General features: G+C 45.9%; 1 protein-coding gene across 3 annotated transcripts in view; it reads right to left on the reverse strand.

Annotated features, from left to right (window-relative positions):
* RNF216 (ring finger protein 216) overlaps positions 1 to 20,111 on the reverse strand; it is a 146,740-nt gene that overhangs the window by 86,838 nt on the left and 39,791 nt on the right. For all 3 annotated transcript variants that reach the window (XM_058711861.1, XM_058711859.1, XM_058711860.1), the window contains exons 8-13: positions 14,283 to 14,397; positions 10,422 to 10,561; positions 6,356 to 6,406; positions 5,307 to 5,444; positions 3,775 to 3,923; positions 3,180 to 3,258 (exon numbers count right to left, since the gene is read on the reverse strand). In XM_058711861.1, the coding sequence (XP_058567844.1) occupies positions 3,180 to 3,258; positions 3,775 to 3,923; positions 5,307 to 5,444; positions 6,356 to 6,406; positions 10,422 to 10,561; positions 14,283 to 14,397 (672 nt within the window). The remainder of the gene's footprint in view (positions 1 to 3,179; positions 3,259 to 3,774; positions 3,924 to 5,306; positions 5,445 to 6,355; positions 6,407 to 10,421; positions 10,562 to 14,282; positions 14,398 to 20,111) is intronic.

Genomic DNA, 20,111 nt, shown 5'->3' on the forward strand with positions numbered 1-20,111 from the left:
GTAGAGCATGCAATTCTTGATCTACGGGTCGTGACTTCAAGCCCTATGTTGGGCACAGAGCTACTTAAATTAAAAAAAATAAAATTAGGGTGCTTGGGTGGCTCAGCTGATGAAGCATCCAACTTCGGCTCAGGTCACGATCTCTTTTTTTTTTTTTTTTTTTTTTAATTTTTTTTTTTTCAACGTTTTTTTTTTTTTTTTTTTTTTTTTTTTTATTTTTGGGACAGAGAGAGAGAGAGCATGAACGGGGGAGGGGCAGAGAGAGAGGGAGACACAGAATTGGAAACAGGCTCCAGGCTCCGAGCCATCGGCCCAGAGCCTGACGCGGGGCTCGAACTCACGGACCGTGAGATCGTGACCTGGCTGAAGTCGGACGCTTAACCGACTGCGCCACCCAGGCGCCCCTTAGGTCACGATCTCATGGCTTGTGAGTTCGGACTCTGTGCTGACAGCCCGAAGCCTCCTTAGATTTCTGTGTCTCCCTCCCTCTCTGTCCCTCCCCTGTTCATGCCCTGTCTCTCTCTCTCTCTCTCTCAAAAACAAAACACTGGAAAACTTAAAAAGTAAATAAATAAATAAATAAATAAATAAATAAATAAATAAATAAATAAAATGTAGTAAGTAAATAAAACGTTGCCTCTGTTCGCAGCAGCCTCCAACCTGCTGCCCCTTCCTGTCAGTGCTTAGATTCAGGAAAGACAGAAGCCAGCCCCTTGGGTAGCTGCCCAAGAAGTCTGGATGCCAGATATATGCTCCAGTCTTTCCTTTCCCCCCTCCAGGGGGGAAGCTAGGATTTAGGGGTTTCCTGGATGTGCAGGTGGGAGTGGCTCTGGCAACAGAGTTCCATGAATGTTCCCACAGGCTTTAATACAGCTGGCTTTGCACTGCTTGGAATGAGAGAACCTCTTAACTGGTTTCTAAATTTCTCCCAAAGGGTACTGGTCTGTGTACTGCTGATCAGCGTTTCGGGGGGGGGGGGGGGGGGCGTCTGAGGCTGCTGACTGTGCCATCTTCTTGACATTACCCCAAATCATGTTTTGACCACTTTTCCTGCAAGTGACTGACTTCATCCAGACTGACATTTCATTGACCAAAAGAAGTTACATGACCACCTCCAAGTTCAACAGGGCATGTATATCCCTTCCACAGAAAGGAAGCGGAATATTTGATGTTTCTGCATCAGATCCTTTAAGAGTAGGCTTCATGCCTAGTGTGGAGTCCAACATGGGGCTTGAACTCATGACCCTGAGATTGAGACTTGAGCTGAGATCGGGAGCCGGAAGCTTAACTGACTGAGCCACCCAGACCCCCCTCTGCTTCAGATCTTAAAAGCCACTGGGAGACTTTCACTCACATCTCAGGTTGGATGTTCTCAAGACACTCACAGGACACTGTCAGACACAGGAGTGTAACTGTCTTTGGAGAATAATGGCTGTACCTTCAGTCTTCCAAATTGTGTATGAACAGTTTTATTGGCAGGGTCTAATTTGGAATTCTATCAGGAAGTGCAGTTCCCAGCTCCACCTTAGGCAATTCATGGAGACTCCACAGTTGGTGGCAGTGATGTGCATCTTTCACCTGGACTACACAACAGCCAGAGAGACCTCCCTGTTGCCTGTCCCTTTGTCCCCCCTCTCTTACTGGTGCTCCAGGCCTGCATGGCCTGACCCCACCTAGTCTGTAAGCCTTCAGTATGCTACTGTTCCTCAGACCTAGAATATTCCAACATCTTCACTTCCCCCCACACCCCTACCTTTCCTTCCCTTGGCTACTGGGGCCTCCCCAGGCATTCTGGTGCTGGGTGCATGGGAAGCACACAGGGCAGACAGGTACTATGCTTAGTTCCACAAGCCGGAGACTATTGGGACAACTGTTATAGCAACAGCCTGCAGTGGGGATAAATTATTACATGGACACATCAGTTCTAAGAATGCATTCAGATTTTACACAGAAACGTGAATGCTGAAAACAAAGGGAATAAAGTTTCGTCCATTAGTTTAGTTTCTTCCTCCTTTTCCAATGACTACTTTCATTTCTCCCCTCTCCCATAAGGCAGAGATATTATAATGTTCAACTCTTGTCATGCTATTTTCTTTTTGAAAGTAGGCTCCATGCCCAGTGCAGAGCCCAATGCAGAGCCCAGTGCAGGGCCTGAACTCACAACCCTGAGAAAAAGACCTGGGTGGACGCTTATCTGAGCCACCCAGGTGCCCCTCTGGTCGTGCTATTTTAGAAAAATGGTTTAAAAATACTTGTCTAGGTTGTTGCCCATATTTATCAGAAGGTCTAAGTGGTTTGTAAACAGTTAACACATTTAAATTTTTATTTTATTTTTAAAAATTTTAATGTTTATTTATTATCGAGAGACAGAACATGAGCGTGGGAGGGGCACAGAAGAGGAGGAGACACAAAATCTGAAGCAGGCTCCAGGGTCTGAACTGTTAGCACAGAGCCCAACGTGGGGCTCGAACCCACAAACTGCGAGATCATGACCTGAGCCGAAGCCGGATGTTTAACCGACTGAGCCACCACCCAGGTGCCCCAATAGTTGACACATTTTAAAACACTCTTAGTTAACAGAGGAGCCTAGTTAAAAAGAAGAAACATTTTCTGCCACGAGGTGCTTAGATGGCTTTGGTCTCACCCGACACAATCAGTTCTCCTGAGAACAGTGAATAATCAGATGTGACAGAGAGGATGCCATGATGCCCAGTCCTTTAATCAAAGAAGTGTCACTTGGACTTCGAAAACCACAGGGAGGGAGGGGGAGAGAGAGGGAGAAGGAGAGAGAGAATGTGTGTGTGTGTACACGCATATGTGTGCACACAGGGGAAGTATTTGAGCACAGCAGGGTAGTGAAAAGAGCAATCAAGAAAAATGCTGGCCCAGTAGAAGAAACTAGAAACCCTTCACGTTTGGCGTGAAGCTATCTGCCCTCCTAGGAAAAGGTATAAGACAGGGGTCCAGAGCTTTGTGACAGGAGTTCCACACGTGGCCCGTTTCTCTGTAACCAAGTCAAGCATGATTCACAAGTGGTGATCTTCATTTGCTTTCATGAAAAGCAGAGCACACAAGTCCTGCTCATGGGTCAGCATGCAACCAGCCACTATCTGGGCCATTAGTGTTGTCCACAATACCATAATTCAAATATGAATACGGAAAAACATGTGCCTCCCTACCTTTCGGCAGCGAGGATTGGGACAGCTGAACCTCTTCACGTCGCTGTCCAACAGGGCTGGAAAGCTACAGGAGGGGCACCTACGATCAAAACGGCAGAAGGAATATTGCTCAGAATATGGAAGCCTGACTTGGCTCCCTGTGACCATTCCCACGAAGATGGGGTTTTCAGCTGGACAGCTGTATGCCCTGACTTTTAATTAAAACATGGACCGAGGCTCTCCATCATGCTGGCTCTTATCAGGAAATGCAGGTGCCACTCTGAGTCCTGCCTCAGTGTAAACCACTCCGTAAACACAGACCTTCTACCTTTGTGAGAACGCCTCACACCTATGTCATCTCTCCCCCAGCCCCCCAACCCAATGTGTAATGACGGTCCTATAAAGCGAGTGATGAGAGGTGCCAAGGAATGTGGTTACAAACATGAAAGGCAGATTTTCCCTTCGTGAAGTTATTGTTACTGCTCAGGAGAAAATGCCACAAGACCTGGAAGATCCAGCTTTGTTACAGAAGTTTCATCGTCTATGACAGTGGTTAGGCAGTCTTCCTAACGGGGACTGAGATCACAGATGACAAGCCCCAACTCAGAGGACTCACCTGACAAGCTCATCGGCGTAAGCAGCGGCCACTTCTTCTTCCGCTTTCCGCTCGTAGTACTTATACAGGACGGTCTGGGGAAGCACCTTCTCCAGTTCGCTGGCTGGGAATGAACACGTGCAACTGCCCTCCATGCAGCTGAGCTCTGACTAGAATTGTGAGGTCAGGAGACAAAGAAAGAAAAGAAAACTCAACCAAGTTTTCAGAAACACAAAATCCTCAGTGGTTCAATGTATTCCTCAACGGGAAGCAAATAAATAGTGGATAAGAAAGAGATCACACTCAAAATAAGGAAAGCATGAATAAACCCTACAAAGTCCATCTCTGGTGGCACCAGAGGGCCCGTCACGGTCCAAACCCCAGGGCCATGGAGAGTGACGAGGAAGGACACGGCACGGTGTCTGAAAAGGAGGGATTTGTGAGAAGCGAACGGATTCCCTCCACAGGCCCTGAAAAGGTTGGAGGTTGAGACCACATGGGAGGCGGAGGTGAGTGGTACAAGGGACTGACGAGAGTACAGAGTAGAGCTCTTCCAGGAGAAAGGACAATGGCCTCCGGGACAGCTGCACCCGAGGGCCCTGGACGTTGTCTTCAAAGCTACCAGCAGCTCACCGAGTCCTTCCCACATCACACCACGTCCTCTCCTGCTCTCGCATCCATTTTTAAGGACTCCTGTGATTACACTGGGCCCGCCTGGATAACGCAGGACAGTCTCCCAATTCAAGGCCACCAGACTAGCAACCTTAGTTCCCCTGTGCCACGGAGGTAACATTCCACAGGCTCTGGGATGAGGACATGGACGTCTCTGGGGAGGCCATCATTCCGCCTGCCACACCGCTCTGCCCCCGTTACTCAGTTCTTGACTCAAGTACAAGCTACTTTAGAATAACTGAGGCTGAGTGGTTTGATTATTGGTTAGGCATTCACAAAAAGCAATTTTGGGTTTTAGGTATTTATTAAGACAAAACTCCTTCCCACACCGTGTTATGCTAACGTCAAGAGACACCAACTCTGGACAGAGAAATATGATCTTGTACAGTTATTCTTTTTTTTTTTTTCCAAGCCTCCTTACCTATTTTTAAGTAACCTCTACACCCAATGTGGGGCTCAAACTCACGAGCCCAAGATCTAGAGTCACATATTCATCAGACTGAACCAGCCAGGCGCCCAACAGTTATTCATTTTAATGCAACCATCAAATTCTTCAAAAATTTTATTAAAAAAACCCCCAACAACACACTCTCATATATTCACATAGCTGCAAAGACCTCTGAGTTCAGGCTTTTTATTATGAAAATGAAGATGAGTGAAGGAGGTGCTCCTGGAGCAGGCACAGGGGGACGCCGGGCACGGAGAGTGACGCCACTCGCTTACGACACCATCGCTGCAAGCAGGGACCGCCTAGGCATCCCACACAGGCCAGCCTGTCTCACCCCCCAAAGGGCCATTCCACGAGGCATGTGCACTGGTCTGTAAGTGTGTCGCATCCTCTGTGAACACCTCGCACGCGTGGACATGTCCCATGTTCTCACCTTCCCAGATCCGAAGACGGCCTCTTGGGCGTATCTGATGAGACACTCTTTGCAGAACAAGTGCGCGTCCGCACACTGCGTCAGCTCCTCAAACGGAAACTCCCCGTAGCAGCAGCGGCACTCGATCAGCTGGCCGTCCTGCGGGCCGTCAGAGACACGCGTGAGACGCCCCGCGCGGAAGCAGACGGGCAGCTATGGGCCACGGTCCCCCATCCCCAAACGCGTTCTGAGGTAAAAAGCAACCTTCAGACGCCATCAAACAATGATGAGCTGTTCTTTCCTCCCTAAGTCTAGCCCGAGATGCTAATACAAATAGTAATCTATAACTGGAGACAGGGAGAACCGTCATGGGTTTTTATTCTTTGGAGGCATCCTTTGTACAAAGTTACCGTATCAGGAATCCCATGCTGCCAGTAGAGCGAGCACACCTATTCTCCGACGCTGACATGATTACACGAATCAGGGGCAAGTGGCATGAAGGATGTTATTGCGAAAAGCTTCAAAAAGTAGGTTTTGCTCTCTTGTAAGAAGGCAGGAGTGTGAGGGGCTGCATCTGAGCCCCAGCTCTATGTGCAGCAGCCCCTGAAACTAGCTAGTGCAGCAACCTCTGGCACCGTGAGGACCGTGAACTTGCTCCTCTCGCTAATGGTAGAGATCGAGCCAGTCACCAGTCCGTTCCCTCCGTGCTAGAAAAGGCCGCTACATGAGGACAGCAGAGAGCGTACAAGTCACCTGGTCCTCAGGTCAGACACGGCGCTTCCTTCTAACCCTTTGGCACCAGAACTAAATTTGCCTCTAAGAGCCTAACGGATTCCAGGCAATGTTTTTCAAGACGAACAATTCTGTCATTCTCTCTGCTTCAATTCTGACCCAGTCTGGGATCAAGAATGCCAACCATGGTTCAAGTATCTGACTGCAAGCTGGTTGAACCACAAAGTCAGTACATCAACAGGTTATACAGGAACCAAAATCTGCCACCGGGAAATGTCGTAAAGAAAACAGGTCACGTAAATACCCAGAAAAAATGAATTCGTGGGATTTCAAACTACCTTTTGATACTGTTCTTCATTCATCTGCAGGGCGAGCAGAAAGTCTTCATGCTGGGGAACAAAAAATAATCCATGCAGATACAATTTAGGGAAGATGCCACAAGCATTTAGCATTTACTTTCATAAACACAAAAGGACTCAATTACGAAAAATCATCTCTTCGCTTACACGGTGTAGTGGTTTAAAAAGTTACCTCGGAGTAAATTTAAAATGCACCAGAAAGCTAAATATAAAAAAGGAAACCGAACAAATACTGGAAAATATGGGGGAAGCTTTCTTACATCGGATCCCAAATGTGGAAGGAATGAGGGAAAATCCGTGTACATAACACTTCTGAACAGCAAAGACTAGCGCAAGCAAACAGTAATGTGAACGGGCCACAACCTAGTCTGACCCGGTGTTTTGTGGGCATAGCTGGAGCGACGCAGGCACTCCGCTCACATGACCGCTACGGGCACACCTAGCACCACAGGACTAAGTTACGTGAGCAATTACCCTTTGACTCATCACCTGCACTTCCAGGAACGTATCCCCAAGACGCTCTGGGGCAGAAAGAGGAAATCAGGTACACATGGGGGTTTTTACCACGGAAACACGTTGAACGTCCACGAAGAGGAATCACCGAATCAACACGGGTAATGCAGAAAACTGCACACCAGGCGGTTTTAAAAAGGAAAGGAGAATCTCTGGCTTGCCTAAGAGTGACCAGCAGGGTGCACTATTAAGTTTAAAGGCAAGGGGCAGAAAAGTGGGCTGCCTTCCAGGTAAGAGAGCAAGAACAACAGAAAACAACCTCCTCCCAATATATCTGCTTTTACATAAAATAAGGAAAGACAGACTAAAAATTATTAATAATGGTTACATATAGAGGGACTCAGGGGTCATGGGAAGAAGGGGTAGGACAGAAGGTAGGTCTCTCTGTTCCTTGTTTTACAGTTTTGACTTCAGAACTAAAAATATTTTATCGCTTCTCGGCCTTTTGGCTAAGATCAAGTGCAGAACTAAAAATATTTTATAAAATCAAATAAAAGCAAATAAAAAACTAACTCCTTAAAACTTACAAACTTGTTTATTATTTATATCAAAACCCCGCTGTTTATCAAGTTAATGGCATAACCACATAGACTTATTTCAAGTGACTTTGTAATATTTTGATTTCATATTTTTAATGACATAATCAGACAAAAAATTATAAATAAATCTCAGACTATATTTAGTGCCATTGTTGGCAATTAATATTAAGCTGGTATTTCAGAAATGTTAAGTATATAGTATAGAATGAAGAAAATAAGTCATTATAAAATTATTAAAAATCAAGAGTTTTGGGGCACGGAGCCTGCTTGGGATTCTCTCTCTCCCTCTCTCTGCCCCTCCCCAACTCATATGCTTGCACTCTCTCAAAATAAATAAACTTAAAAAAAAAAAAAAAAAGAATCGATTTTTAGCATAGAAATACAAACAGAAAATGGAGTAAAAAAAAACCCTATAAACTAAATTCGAAACCGAAATCTCAGTATGAATTCCCACCAAAATAAAACAAGGTATGTTAGACAAACTGGTGATCCCAGGTCCAGGTCAGGCAAAGCAGGGTGAACCTGGGTCACCCTGTGTGCCAGAAAGGAGGGATGTTGTCAAGAATGACCGAGGCCAGGATGGAGACACTGACCCGAAGGGCTGGGGGGGGGGGGGGGTTGGAGAGGGAGAGGGAGAGGGAGAGGGAGAGGGAGAGGGAGAGAGAGAGAGAAAGAATTTCTTTTTTTTTTTTTTCTTTTTTTTTTTAAATTTTTTTTTTTTCAACGTTTTTAATTTATTTTTGGGACAGAGAGAGACAGAGCATGAACGGGGGAGGGGCAGAGAGAGAGGGAGACACAGAATCGGAAACAGGCTCCAGGCTCCGAGCCATCAGCCCAGAGCCTGACGTGGGGCTCGAACTCACGGACCGCGAGATCGTGACCTGGCTGAAGTCGGACGCTTAACCGACTGCGCCACCCAGGCGCCCCGAGAGAAAGAATTTCAAGCAGGCTCCACAGTCAGCACAGAGCCTGACATGCGGCTCGATCCCAAGACCATGAGATCATGACCTATACCGAAATCAAGTGCTGGACGCCCAACTGACTAAGCTACCCAGGTGCCCCCTTTTAACACTGTTCTGACGAGAAATTGATGGCTGCCATGCTTTGATGCTGTACCATGAAATGTGCCAGCATCCGCAAGACCCACGGAATGCACGAAATTAGTGCTTTACGTGACAAAACCATCATGTGCGGAAGATCCATTAAAGCACAAGGTGCACTAACAGGTGTTAATGTGACAGATGACAGGTAACTGTGACAGATGGATCAAAAATTCTAATTTCTGCTTGAGGACTAGAGTTTTATCACTGGCCACAATCATTTCACTCTTGAGATAATGCCTGCCCCGTGCCTAATCCTGAATAAGAAGCTTTCTGTCAGCACTTTTTCAAATAAAAAGAGTCTTTTGTGGGGGAAGAGGGCCTGATTGGGCATCTTGCAACTCGAAGGCACCAGCACCTCTTGAGACCCCACTGACCGGTCAGTGTGCGGCAGAGGCACCGTGCCAACTTCCCGGTGGGTCACACAGAGCATCGCGAGGTAACGTGATCAAAGAAGTAAATCTTACTCTTTCTTTTTTTTTTAATTTTTTTTTTTTTTTTTTCAACGCCCTTCATTCATCTTTGGGACAGAGAGAGACAGAGCATGAACGGGGGAGGGGCAGAGGGAGAGGGAGACACAGAACCGGAAACAGGCTCCAGGCTCCGAGCCATCAGCCCAGAGCCCGACGCGGGGCTCGAACTCACCGACCGCGAGATCGTGACCTGGCTGAAGTCGGACGCTTAACCGACTGCGCCACCCAGGCGCCCCAAATCTTACTCTTTCATCAAAGGCATTTTAATTAAAAAAAAAAAATTGTTTTATTATTCACTTAAAAGAAGGCTCCAAGCCCAGCGCTGAGCCCAACACGAGGCTTGAACTTACAACCCTGAGATCGAGTCAGATGCTTCACTGAATGAGCCACCCGGGTGCCCCTCAAAGGCACGTTGAGAAACACGGAGTTCTTCTGTAATATGAGTGCCTAGTGGTGCAGAAAGTGGTTACTAGCACGGTCTGGTGCCACCAACTTGGTTTATGCTGAGCCAGCGCTGCTACTGTTCTGTCAGTACGAAGTCAACGGAACGAAACAGGCAAAGGATGTCTCGTGAGGGTGAAAGATCTGACCTTGCAGACCTCGTGAAGAGTCCTGGGGGGCCCAGAGGTTCAGGCGCTGAATCTGAGAGCCACCGATGCAGAAAATACAGAGCAAAAAAAACTCCCGATACATAAATATTCTGGTTGGCTTGCACACTTGACAGTTTACTCGAAGACCTGAAATGCTAAATGGTACCTCTCTCTGGTTGTTCTCCATCATTAGAGGCCAAGAGAGGTGAAATAGGTATGTTTATCAAGCTCCAATTAAAATTCTTTCACATAAATCTGATCTACAAGTGAACTTTACTCAGTATTATTACAAAACCCAGTTGTTTTTTTAAAGCTTTATAGTTTATGCAAACCAACCGTTTGAAAGAATATGCAAATCTTAAAAGACTTTTTTTAAACATTTTTAAGTAGGGGCGCCTGGATGGCTCAGTTGGTTCAGTGTCTGACTCTTGATTTTGACTCAGATCATGGTCCCAAGGTCATAGGATTGAGCCCTGTGTCAGGCTCCATGCTGAGCGTGGAGCTTGCTTGGCATTCTCTCTCTCTCTCTCTCTCTCTCTCTCTCTCTCTCTCTCTCTCTCCCTCCCTCCCTCCCTCTCCCTCTCTCTCTCTCTCTCCCCCCCCCCCCCCACTGCCCTTCTCCCTAGCTCACACTCTCTTCTGAATAAATAAAAACAACAAAAAAAAGATTTTTAAGTCTGCACACCACAACGTGGGGCTTGAACTCATGAGATCAAGAGTCGCATGCTCTTCCAACTGAGCCAGCCAGGCACCCCTTAAAGGACCATTCTATACTAAGCCCTAAGAGCAAACCAGAACCCCAGAAACACACCCCAAATCCACTCTCCTACCTCTGCCATTTCCTTGATTTTCTGCTCATAGAACTCCTGCTCTTGCTGCACAGCTGGAAGAAGGGCACGCCGGTCATAGGACCTACAATGTCGCCGCTTATTTTCCAGAAAGAACATCCTCTTTTCTATTTTTATGTCACCTGGAAGATAAGTGACCACACAAGATCATGCAGACAACTGTTGCTAGGAACGCAGGGCGGCCATCCCAGTCTTCTGGGGCCCAGTCCCCCCCACACCCTCAGGCAGTGCGTTTGTGACTCTCGGGAACACATTCTACCGTCTGGGAAAACTTGGTCCCTTACTGTTCCCTAACGTATCACGCACTTTTTGACTTCCATGTTTTCTTCCCCCTTGTTATGCTCCAACTGGAAGGGCCCTCCTATCGTAGCAGTATTGCACCGCGCGAATATACCAGTTTATTAGCCATTCTACCAAGGGCAGTTGGGTTTATAGTTTTGGGTCGTTAGGAACACGTCTGCACTTCAGCTGAGCACACGTGAAGGAGTGGACGTGCTGGATCATAGAGCTGCAAGTCTGCAGCTTCAGAAAACAGCACCAATTTTCCAAACAGTGGTGCCACGCAAGGTACACTCTCCCTCCTCCGGCAATGCGTGCGAGCTCCAGTCACACCACGTCCTCACCACCTGTGCCATCAGCCTGTAATTTTAGCCATTCTGGCAGGTGGCCAGGCATCTGATCAATGCTTTTTGAACTTTTTACTCTGAACACCTTCCTACAGAACAGCTCAAACAGTAGTACCTACATTCACGGTAAGCAACATTTAGAATAAAAAACAACAGAATGACAGATGTCAGACCACGTAATTGACCTGTTCAGGTTTTTTATTTTTGTGGATTTCAGAACTTACATTTTCCAGAAAACTGTCTATTCCACCCAAACCTTCTACTCTTTCACTAAAGTCTCTTCTTCATAGTATCTTTTGCTTTATCAATATTTTCTACATCAGGTTCCTGATACCTCTCCCCCACTTCATTCTTTTTAACAATTAAATTAGCTATTTCAGTACCTTGCCTTTCCCTGTAAATTTTAGGGTAAGGTTGCCTGTAGCCACCAGAAAGTCTTGCTGGGATTTTGACAGGAATTACATTAAGCTTGTGTATCGATGTGGGGAGGATTTACGTCTTTCCTATGCGGAGTCTTCCTGTCCATGAACATAATACACGTCTCCATTGACTTCTTTCTCCTCTGATTTCTTTCTTCAGTGTTCTGTAGTTTTTGTCACACAGGTCTTGTGTTTTCTTAGATTTACACCTAAATATTTAATTTGGAGGTGTGGGGGAATAATTATAAATAGCACTGTATTTTAAACTTTGATTTCCACATACTCATTCTGGCATATAATTGTTTTTTGTCGGTTGACCTCGTACCCTGCAATGATACTGAACTTATTCAATAATTCTAGAAGTATCCTTGGAGTTTCCTATGTAGACAATCACGTTATCTGCTTATAGGGGCAGTTTATTTCTTCCTTTCTGATCTGTGCGTTTACTTTACTCCACTAGCTATAATTCCCAGTACATGTTGAATAGCAGTAAATAGAAGACATCCTTCCCCTGTTCCCAATTTTAGGGGGCAAGGATTCACCATTAAACAGGACATTAGCTTTAGGTTTTCTTGCAGATGTTACCAAGTTGAAGCAGCTCCTCTCAAACTCCTTTCTGAGTTTTAATCATACGCAGGTGTGAAATATTATTAAACACCTTTTCTGCACCAATTAATATGATGTAATTTTTCTTCTTTAGTCTGTTAATATGGTGGATTATATGGATTGTTTTCCAAAATATTAAACTAGCCTTGCACCCCTGGAATATACTCGAGTTGGTCACGGCACACAATTTTTTTGTGCATCGCTATGTCCTATTTGCTAATATTTTATTAGCGATTTTTGCATGTCTATTTACAGATATTGGTCTAGTTTTTGTACTGTCTTTGTCTGCTTTTGTTATCAGAAGATACTGTATAGAATTAATGTTCATTCTTCTAAAAAAGTTTGGAAGAATTTTCTAGTGGATTCAACTGAGGCTGGAGATTTCTTTTTTGGAAGACATGGAAAACAATGGATTCAATTTTCTTAATAGCTACAGGGCTATCCAAATGATCTATCTGAACATGGGTCAGTCTTGGTAGTCTGTGTTTTTTGAGGAACTGGTCCATTTCACTTGTAAAATCTTTGTGTGCAAAGCTGTTCACAGTATTCACTTTGGCTGTCTGTAGGGCCTACAGTGATATCCCCCATAAAAGGTGCTAACTCCTACCTAATATTGGCAATTTGTGTCTTATTTTCTTGGTCAGCTTTGCAAGAGATGATAGGTTGTATTTTTTATTAATGCTCAGTTTACATCCAAATGCTCCCACAATCTTCATGAGAAGACTGTGTAGTTATCAACGGATTAAACCATAAACAGTGGAGGGGGAATCTTGTCTCCTCTTTGAGCCAAGCAAGGTACAACCCAAACAGCAGTGCTTGGATGGCAAACGGCCGAAAAGGTGGACAATGAGATTCCTGGAACAGATAGAGGACTCTGAGACTATGTGTACTTATAAGCTGCTGTGAAGAAAGGTTAAATGTATCTGTGAGTCATAAATATCGATGCTGTGTGTTGTCTCCACGCAGCAGACTCACGTGGAGGATGTTCACCCAGACTTTCAAAGAGCTTCTGACAAGCAGAGGAGACACACAGAGAAGGGCAGTCAGGAAGATGAAGCAGCAACAGATTCCAAGTCTTCTCAGAGACAAGAACTACACCCGTGGCAGGAAATTTCGGGAACATCTTGACCGGATATAAAAGAACTCCATGAAAGATAGAGCTGACCAACAAGGGAGTGGACCATCTTGCAAAGTGGCACTTTCTTTCCTCTACCACTCGAAGTTAGAAACCAATATGGGATGACTATGTACTGGGGATGCCTAGTCTAAACCGTGGATAAACTCAGCTGAACGAAGAACCACCTACACGCTGTCCCCACTTTCTTAGCCTTCGGCAAACGTGTGAGAACGTCATGGCAGGAGAGCAATGTACCACAGACTAGCTTGGGGACCTCACAACTCAGAGTCTACCGGTCTCCTTTCAGATCCTCAAGAGCTCAGAAACCCAAACCCTTTCCAACTCCCTGGCTGCCTCCCAGAGTTTCCATTTAGTCACACCTGCAATCAAGTTACGTTAACTATGTGCAGATTTGAGAGAAAGACAAATAGAAAACAAAAGGGAAATAATCCTATTTCTGACATAATCTATAGGAAAATTTTATGGCGGGCTCTTTTATTGGACACAAACGACTCGGATCACATCTGATGTAAAATCCAACAAGTTTACTTGGATCAGATCTGACGTAAAGTCCAACCCGAAGTGACCCCTCTGGAAGAGCTTTCAGAAATTATTTCATCAACAACAGAATGTCCAACAAACAAGTGGCTGTTCAGGAGCTGTGTGCTTTTCCCGTGCAGAAGCCACTTTCTCGGGCACACAGATAATCAATCTCTGGTCTAGATAATTTCACCAGAGATAAAGTGAATTCTTGTCACACCTTCAAGACCGGCCCCACCCCCCACCCCCCACCCCCCAAGTTCGAGAGTGTCCCCAAACACTTTCTCACACACGAACTCTGACACTGCACACGATGTTCTGGTCATGGTGTTCCCTAGGCAGAAAGAAGGTGGGCGGCAACCACAGCCACTTTCTAAACACATGGACGTGCTCTCAAAGCAGTCCATGCAGTCGGTCCCTGGGCTGGCCCGGCAGGGCGGCCACGCCACGACTGGCCTTTACAGGCTGTGTGGGAAGGAGACAGTCTGCACAGTCACTACACAGGCTGTGAGCAAAACTCAAAGTTGGCCGTTACCTTGTTCAAACTTGAAATCTATGTAAGAATACTGATTCATTTCTTTTCTCTTTTTTCTTTTTCCACTGGTTTCTGGTGATAGCTCCTGCCATTTTTTAATGGCATCAGAAAAGGCCTAGAAATTGAGAAAGGGAAAGGTTACCGCTGTACATGGGACACAAGAATACACGAAAGCAAGCCAGGCAGCCCCAAACCTCCTCTGACACACAGTGTCAGCTATCTCCCCTGCATGGCTTACCAGAAACGGGCCGCAGCAAAATGAACAGGGAGCATTTCATTATTTTCTCTTCTTTCATAAACTGCCACAAGGGCAGAAGCAAAGGCTAACTGACAAAGGGCAACATAAGGAAACACCAACTGTTCAAGCTGTCCTCGACTGCGTCCAGGGTAGTTCACCTAACAGATGGCTGACGAGTTCCACTCTACAGGCATACCCTAAATGGTCTACCTCTGGCCCACACTCCCCATCCACTTCCCACGAACATCCCTATGTTGCTTGCGGCTTCCCCTGAGTCCTCTCCCTGTACAGCACACTGCAAGGCGCGAGTCTCAGGCCAGCAGTAATAATCCCTTTTCTTCCATACCCTCAGCTTCTCTCTTTTTCATATCTTTCCAATCGATACTTCAATGTGTTCGAGTCTTTGCCATCTTAAAAAAAAAAAATCCTTCCTCCCCTTGCCTCTTTCCCCTTTCAGGTCAGCCACCACACCCCAGCCCAAACCTGTCAAAGGTGCCATCTGGCCACTGTTTCCTCACCTCACCTCCTGGACATCTTCCAACCCCTTCCCATCGGGCACCGAAGCCCATCTTTCAACTAGCTTACCTACTTGGTAACAGGAGGCAAACTCTAGACCCCGTGTTTTAGTCCCCGTGTCACCAGGCCTCTCAGCCGCACGGATGACGCAGACTGCTCTTCCCTCCCGGGGTCCCGCGCCCTCTCTGCCCACTCCTCCTCGCCACCCTCCTCCACCTGGCTTCTACATGCAGGGAGGCCTCCAGGCAGCCTCAGCTCTCTTCCTGTGCCTACTTCACCCAGGCCGGGGAGGTCACCCTGTGTGTGCTGATGACGCCCACCAACCCACTTCCTTTGGCCATTCGAGAATCCAGATGAATTCTTTGTACTTGTAGGCCTCGCAGACCTCACTCAACATGCTGGCAACTCCACACTTTCCAGATGGAATTCATGATCCTTTCCCTTCCACTTAGCTCTTTTACAGTATTCCTCATCCCAGGGAGGGACATCCCCCCAAATCCCTCTCACTGAACTCCTACTTCTAGAACATTCAAGGTTTGTGCTTAATATCTCTTGCTCAGGGAGGTCCTCCCGGAGCCTCCTGGTCCACCTTAGGTCCTCCTGTTACACTTTTTCCGAGCACCTTACATTTTTCTTTCGAAATGCTGCTAACGGTAATTACACACTTATTTGTCTGATTCTGCTTCCTGTTATCCCCTCTACGGACTACGGGCTTCTGGGGGACGAGGATGGCTACCGAGCCCAGGCTGTATCTGCAGCGACCTGCAGAGTTTGCATTTCATACTCATTTGGTGAACAGTAAAAGGTTCAGGGATGTGGACGTGTTACAGGAATGTTGCTAAAAAGTCACATTCTGAATGTCTGAGGGGAGCAGCTAGGCTGGCCCTCTGGTAAAGTGAAAGCAAGAGAAAACGAGCATCCCAGCTCCAATAGAGGGAGCGTCACCCTTTCACCTTCACCTACCTTCCGTCCCTTCCTTTTCAAAATCTGAGGACTGGGAACCTGAAGGGAATGGCCGTGTGCCTCCGCACTGCTGTGGGCTAAGCCCTTTGTGCGGCATGGATACGGCTCATCTCACAGCACCCCCGAGGGAGGTGTTCTTTCACAGCAGAGGCAAGCGAGGCTTATGGACAAAGGACCTGCGCCCAGTCAAGTTGACTAACACTGGGATATGAACTCAGGCCAGTTGCACGACTAAACGTCCTTCCTCTCTTTGACACCGCCTGGTCCTCCCAGAGCGGTTCAGGGAGACCCACCAAGAGCCGGCCAACAGCACAGCTCATCTTACTGCCTTTCCATCTCCCCGACCAACGTCCTCCCTTACTCTGTTTCCTCTTTTCGGAGTTCTATCTGAGGTGTTCCCCACCAACACTTAAAGTCACGTGTTTGTGTGGCAAGACCACTAATTCCTACCAAGTTTTACCTAGAAGTAAATGCTCCATCCTTGAACCAGGGCTATCTGCAAAAACCCAGGAAAAAAGGCAGGGCAGGCACAATAATCTGAATATTATAAAGGAGATGATCAAAGGGTAGATGCCAATTGTCAGCAACTAATGAAACCGGAATGTGAACTAAGAGCTTGTAACTGGCAGCCCACTGGGTTTGCAACTGCACCACCCTCCTGTCTAGAAGTGAAATAGGATCACTACCTTTCTCCCATTTAAATACTATTTTTACTGGGGCGCCTGGGTGGCGCAGTCGGTTAAGCGTCCGACTTCAGCCAGGTCACGATCTCGCGGTCCGTGAGTTCGAGCCCCGCGTCAGGCTCTGGGCTGACGGCTCGGAGCCTGGAGCCTGTTTCCGAGTCTGTGTCTCCCTCTCTCTCTGCCCCTCCCATGTTCATGCTCTGTCTCTCTCTGTCCCAAAAATAAATAAATAAATTTAAAAAAAAAAACAAAAAAAACAGATGTTGCCAACAAATTAAGGAGCCTCCGAAATCTTACCTCAGTAGTTATATCAATCAGCACTTGTCTTAGTATTAACTAAACGTCTAGTGAAACAGACCAAATAAAATTATAAATCAGAATCCTTTCCTTATAGGAACTGCTAGAGTTCACACCTACATACCCAAAGGCACCGTGCTTACTTTTTCTTGCCTCTGCACTCAAGATTCTTCTAGTGAAAACACCCTTCCCTTAAAATCTTGTTCAAATGACGCCCTCATTTCTTTCCTAGTGTTCTCGTGTACCTTTATTCACTCTTTTAGAACACCATGTTGTTTTAATCTTTTTTCCCCTTTTAATCTTCTCAAATAGACTGAAAGCTCTCTGGAAGGAAGTTAATTTGTGTTCTATAGAAGCCACTGTCCTCAGGGTCTAGGTGATAACTATCACACAGGAAGTACTCAAAAAACCTACCAGGAAGAACACAGGAATACGAGATATTGAAGATCATTTTTCCTTTTACACTTAGCTGGCATTTCTCCCTCCAGCCTGCTCACATTCACAAATCAAATCCCCACTCAAGGTATTGGTCCTGAGAATCAAGGATACAATCTGGTAAGGATACAAGATTCTTAGGATATCTTGACAATAGCCAAAATTCCTTCAAGCGAGGACCTAAAAATACTACAATGGGCGTTTGATGAAATAAAAGTTGAGAAGTGGCCAGAGACTCCTCTACGGAGGCTGGCGGAGGTCAGGTCTAGAAATGGGGACGTGTCACCTGCATGGAGACAGAGGTGATCATTAAAGTACACAGGGGAGACATCTAGGAAGGCTGGGGAGCGGAGACACCCAGAATGAGCACATGGCAGAGGACTGAAGGGCTGATTCAAAGGACGACACCGCCCACTAGTATTTTAAGCTCCACAGGGGAAAGGATCTTGCAACTGTTCACTGTGACACTCCTAGTGAATGGTCTGTAGCAAGCACTCAACACGCTGTCTGAATGGAAGAGTTAGATCTGTGGCAGAATCACAGAGGAAAAACTTGGAGGAGAAACCCAGTGGTACTATCGGCCACATGTGAGTGTGCACACCAAGAGAAAGTTGTCAGGTCTAGAACACAGAGGATCAACCTCTGTCCAAAGGCAAAGGGAATTCCTAAGCTGACAGCTATGTTACGAGGTGCAGAGGAGGAAAGGGAAAAAAATGAACTGAGGACTAATGGATAGGTTTGACAATAGAAGAGTGTTTTAGAGTTGTTGGCCATGAAAAGACAGCCACAGGATCAAAAAATAAAGCAACAACAAAAAAAGCAAATGAAAAAAACAAAGGCAACCAATTTTAACCCCGAGAAAAATAGAAAATTCAATAAAGGAAACATTATTGTAGTATATTATCTTCCCTAGCAGTGAACATTTACATAAATCATAACAAAAACTTTAAAAACAGATTTAACAAAATCACGTATCAAAAAGGTGAGTGTGTATGGGTAAGGCGTAGATCCCCATCCACTATAAAAGAAAACTAAAATAATTATTAAAACTAATAACTCAAGCATAAGCATGTGTTAATAAATGTGGAGATAAGTACTAGAAAGAAGACAGAGAGAGAGTCGAGTTGTCTCTGGAGAACAGAGGAAGAGGGTGAAGAAGGGGGCTTCAGACCGTGGTTTAAAGAATTACCCCCCCCCCCCCAAATTACAAATAAGCATTTTGGCACAAATTGATTTTTAAAACTATGGCTGAAAATTCCTTTGATAAAAATTAGCATTCATTTTACCAAGCAGTTCCTGCCGTGAGTTTTAAGGATGACCTGTTCCCTCCAGTCTAGAAGTTACTTATTTTTGAGAGCACCTTTGTCCCTACAGAGGGTAACAGCCGGAAGAAACATTCCTGCAGCTGCACTGTGGTGTGCGAGAAACCTACTCACAGGATACGTCCGTAAAAAGAGTTGAGCTAAAATATATCTGACCACACACGCACTGGGGACGAGTCTTCCTGAGCCCTTGGCCTCCACAGCACAGGCTGGGAACAAAGCAGAGCAGGCCCTCGGGTCCTAGGCCCCTCCAGGGGGAGCTCGGTGCTGTGAACTTAAGGAGGCCAAATCACAGAAGGCTCTTGTGCTCTTGTAATAGTACTCTGAGAACGGACTCTTAAAATCACACTGTGAGGCAGTTACCAAGTCACTTCTAAATACAGAGGCTTGACAAGTGTCCCACAGCACACAGAAGGAAGCGTGGATGGAGGGAACTTCTTACTGAAACCTGATACATGCGAACCGCTGTGACGGGCTCGCTCCACACTGTACCCAACCCGATTCTCCCATTAGCCACGTAAGGCATCCACTGTTCACCAAGAAAACTGAAGTTCCACACGTTGAAGACATTTGCTCAAAATCAGAGACCTACCTGGTAGAACTGGAATTAAAACTCAAGGGGTGGGGGGAATCAAACCTAAGTTCGATCAAGATTCTAGATCCAACTAGAATCGGTCGGATATGTTAGAACCGGTTAATGATGCCACAGCATACAGTCAGCAAAATCTACGTGGCCAAAACCTACAGGATAAATAACCTATTTTTTTCAACAAACGAGCAGCAAGTAAAAGCAAAGGGGGAGGAAGGAGAGAGAAGTTATAGATTAAAAGAGATTTAAGTAACCTATCAACCAGCTGCAATAAACAGATTTTACTTGGAACTCAATATAACTGAAGGTTTTTGACACATCCAGAGAAATTTGAACAATGACTGGATACCTAATAATGTTAATTTTTAAGGTGTGATAATGATATTTTGATTATGTTTTTCAAAAAAGAGTCTTTATCTTTTAAAGGTAAACACTGAAATAGTTATGGATTTAAAGAAAGTGAAACTTTCCTTGGAATTTGCTTCAAAACAGTCTGGGAGAGAGGGAGTGGGCAGGGCGGGATGAAACAAGACTGGGCGGCACTGACAGTTACTGAAGTGGAGTGATGGGTAAGCATGGGCTCGTTAAAATACAATCGCTAATTTTATACGTGTTTGATGTTCGTAATCAAAGGGGGAAAAATCCAGGGAACTGTGATGGGCTCCGGTGAACATGCGTATGTTAGTAAACTAAGCGATCATCATGCGTGCGGGGTGGCACACGGAAGGCCTACTGTGGCCGTAATGAGAAACATCCCTGGGTGTGCTTCCCACACCCTACCCACGT

The sequence above is a fragment of the Neofelis nebulosa genome, chromosome 18 (assembly GCF_028018385.1).
Source record: "Neofelis nebulosa isolate mNeoNeb1 chromosome 18, mNeoNeb1.pri, whole genome shotgun sequence".
NCBI lineage: Eukaryota > Metazoa > Chordata > Mammalia > Carnivora > Felidae > Neofelis > Neofelis nebulosa.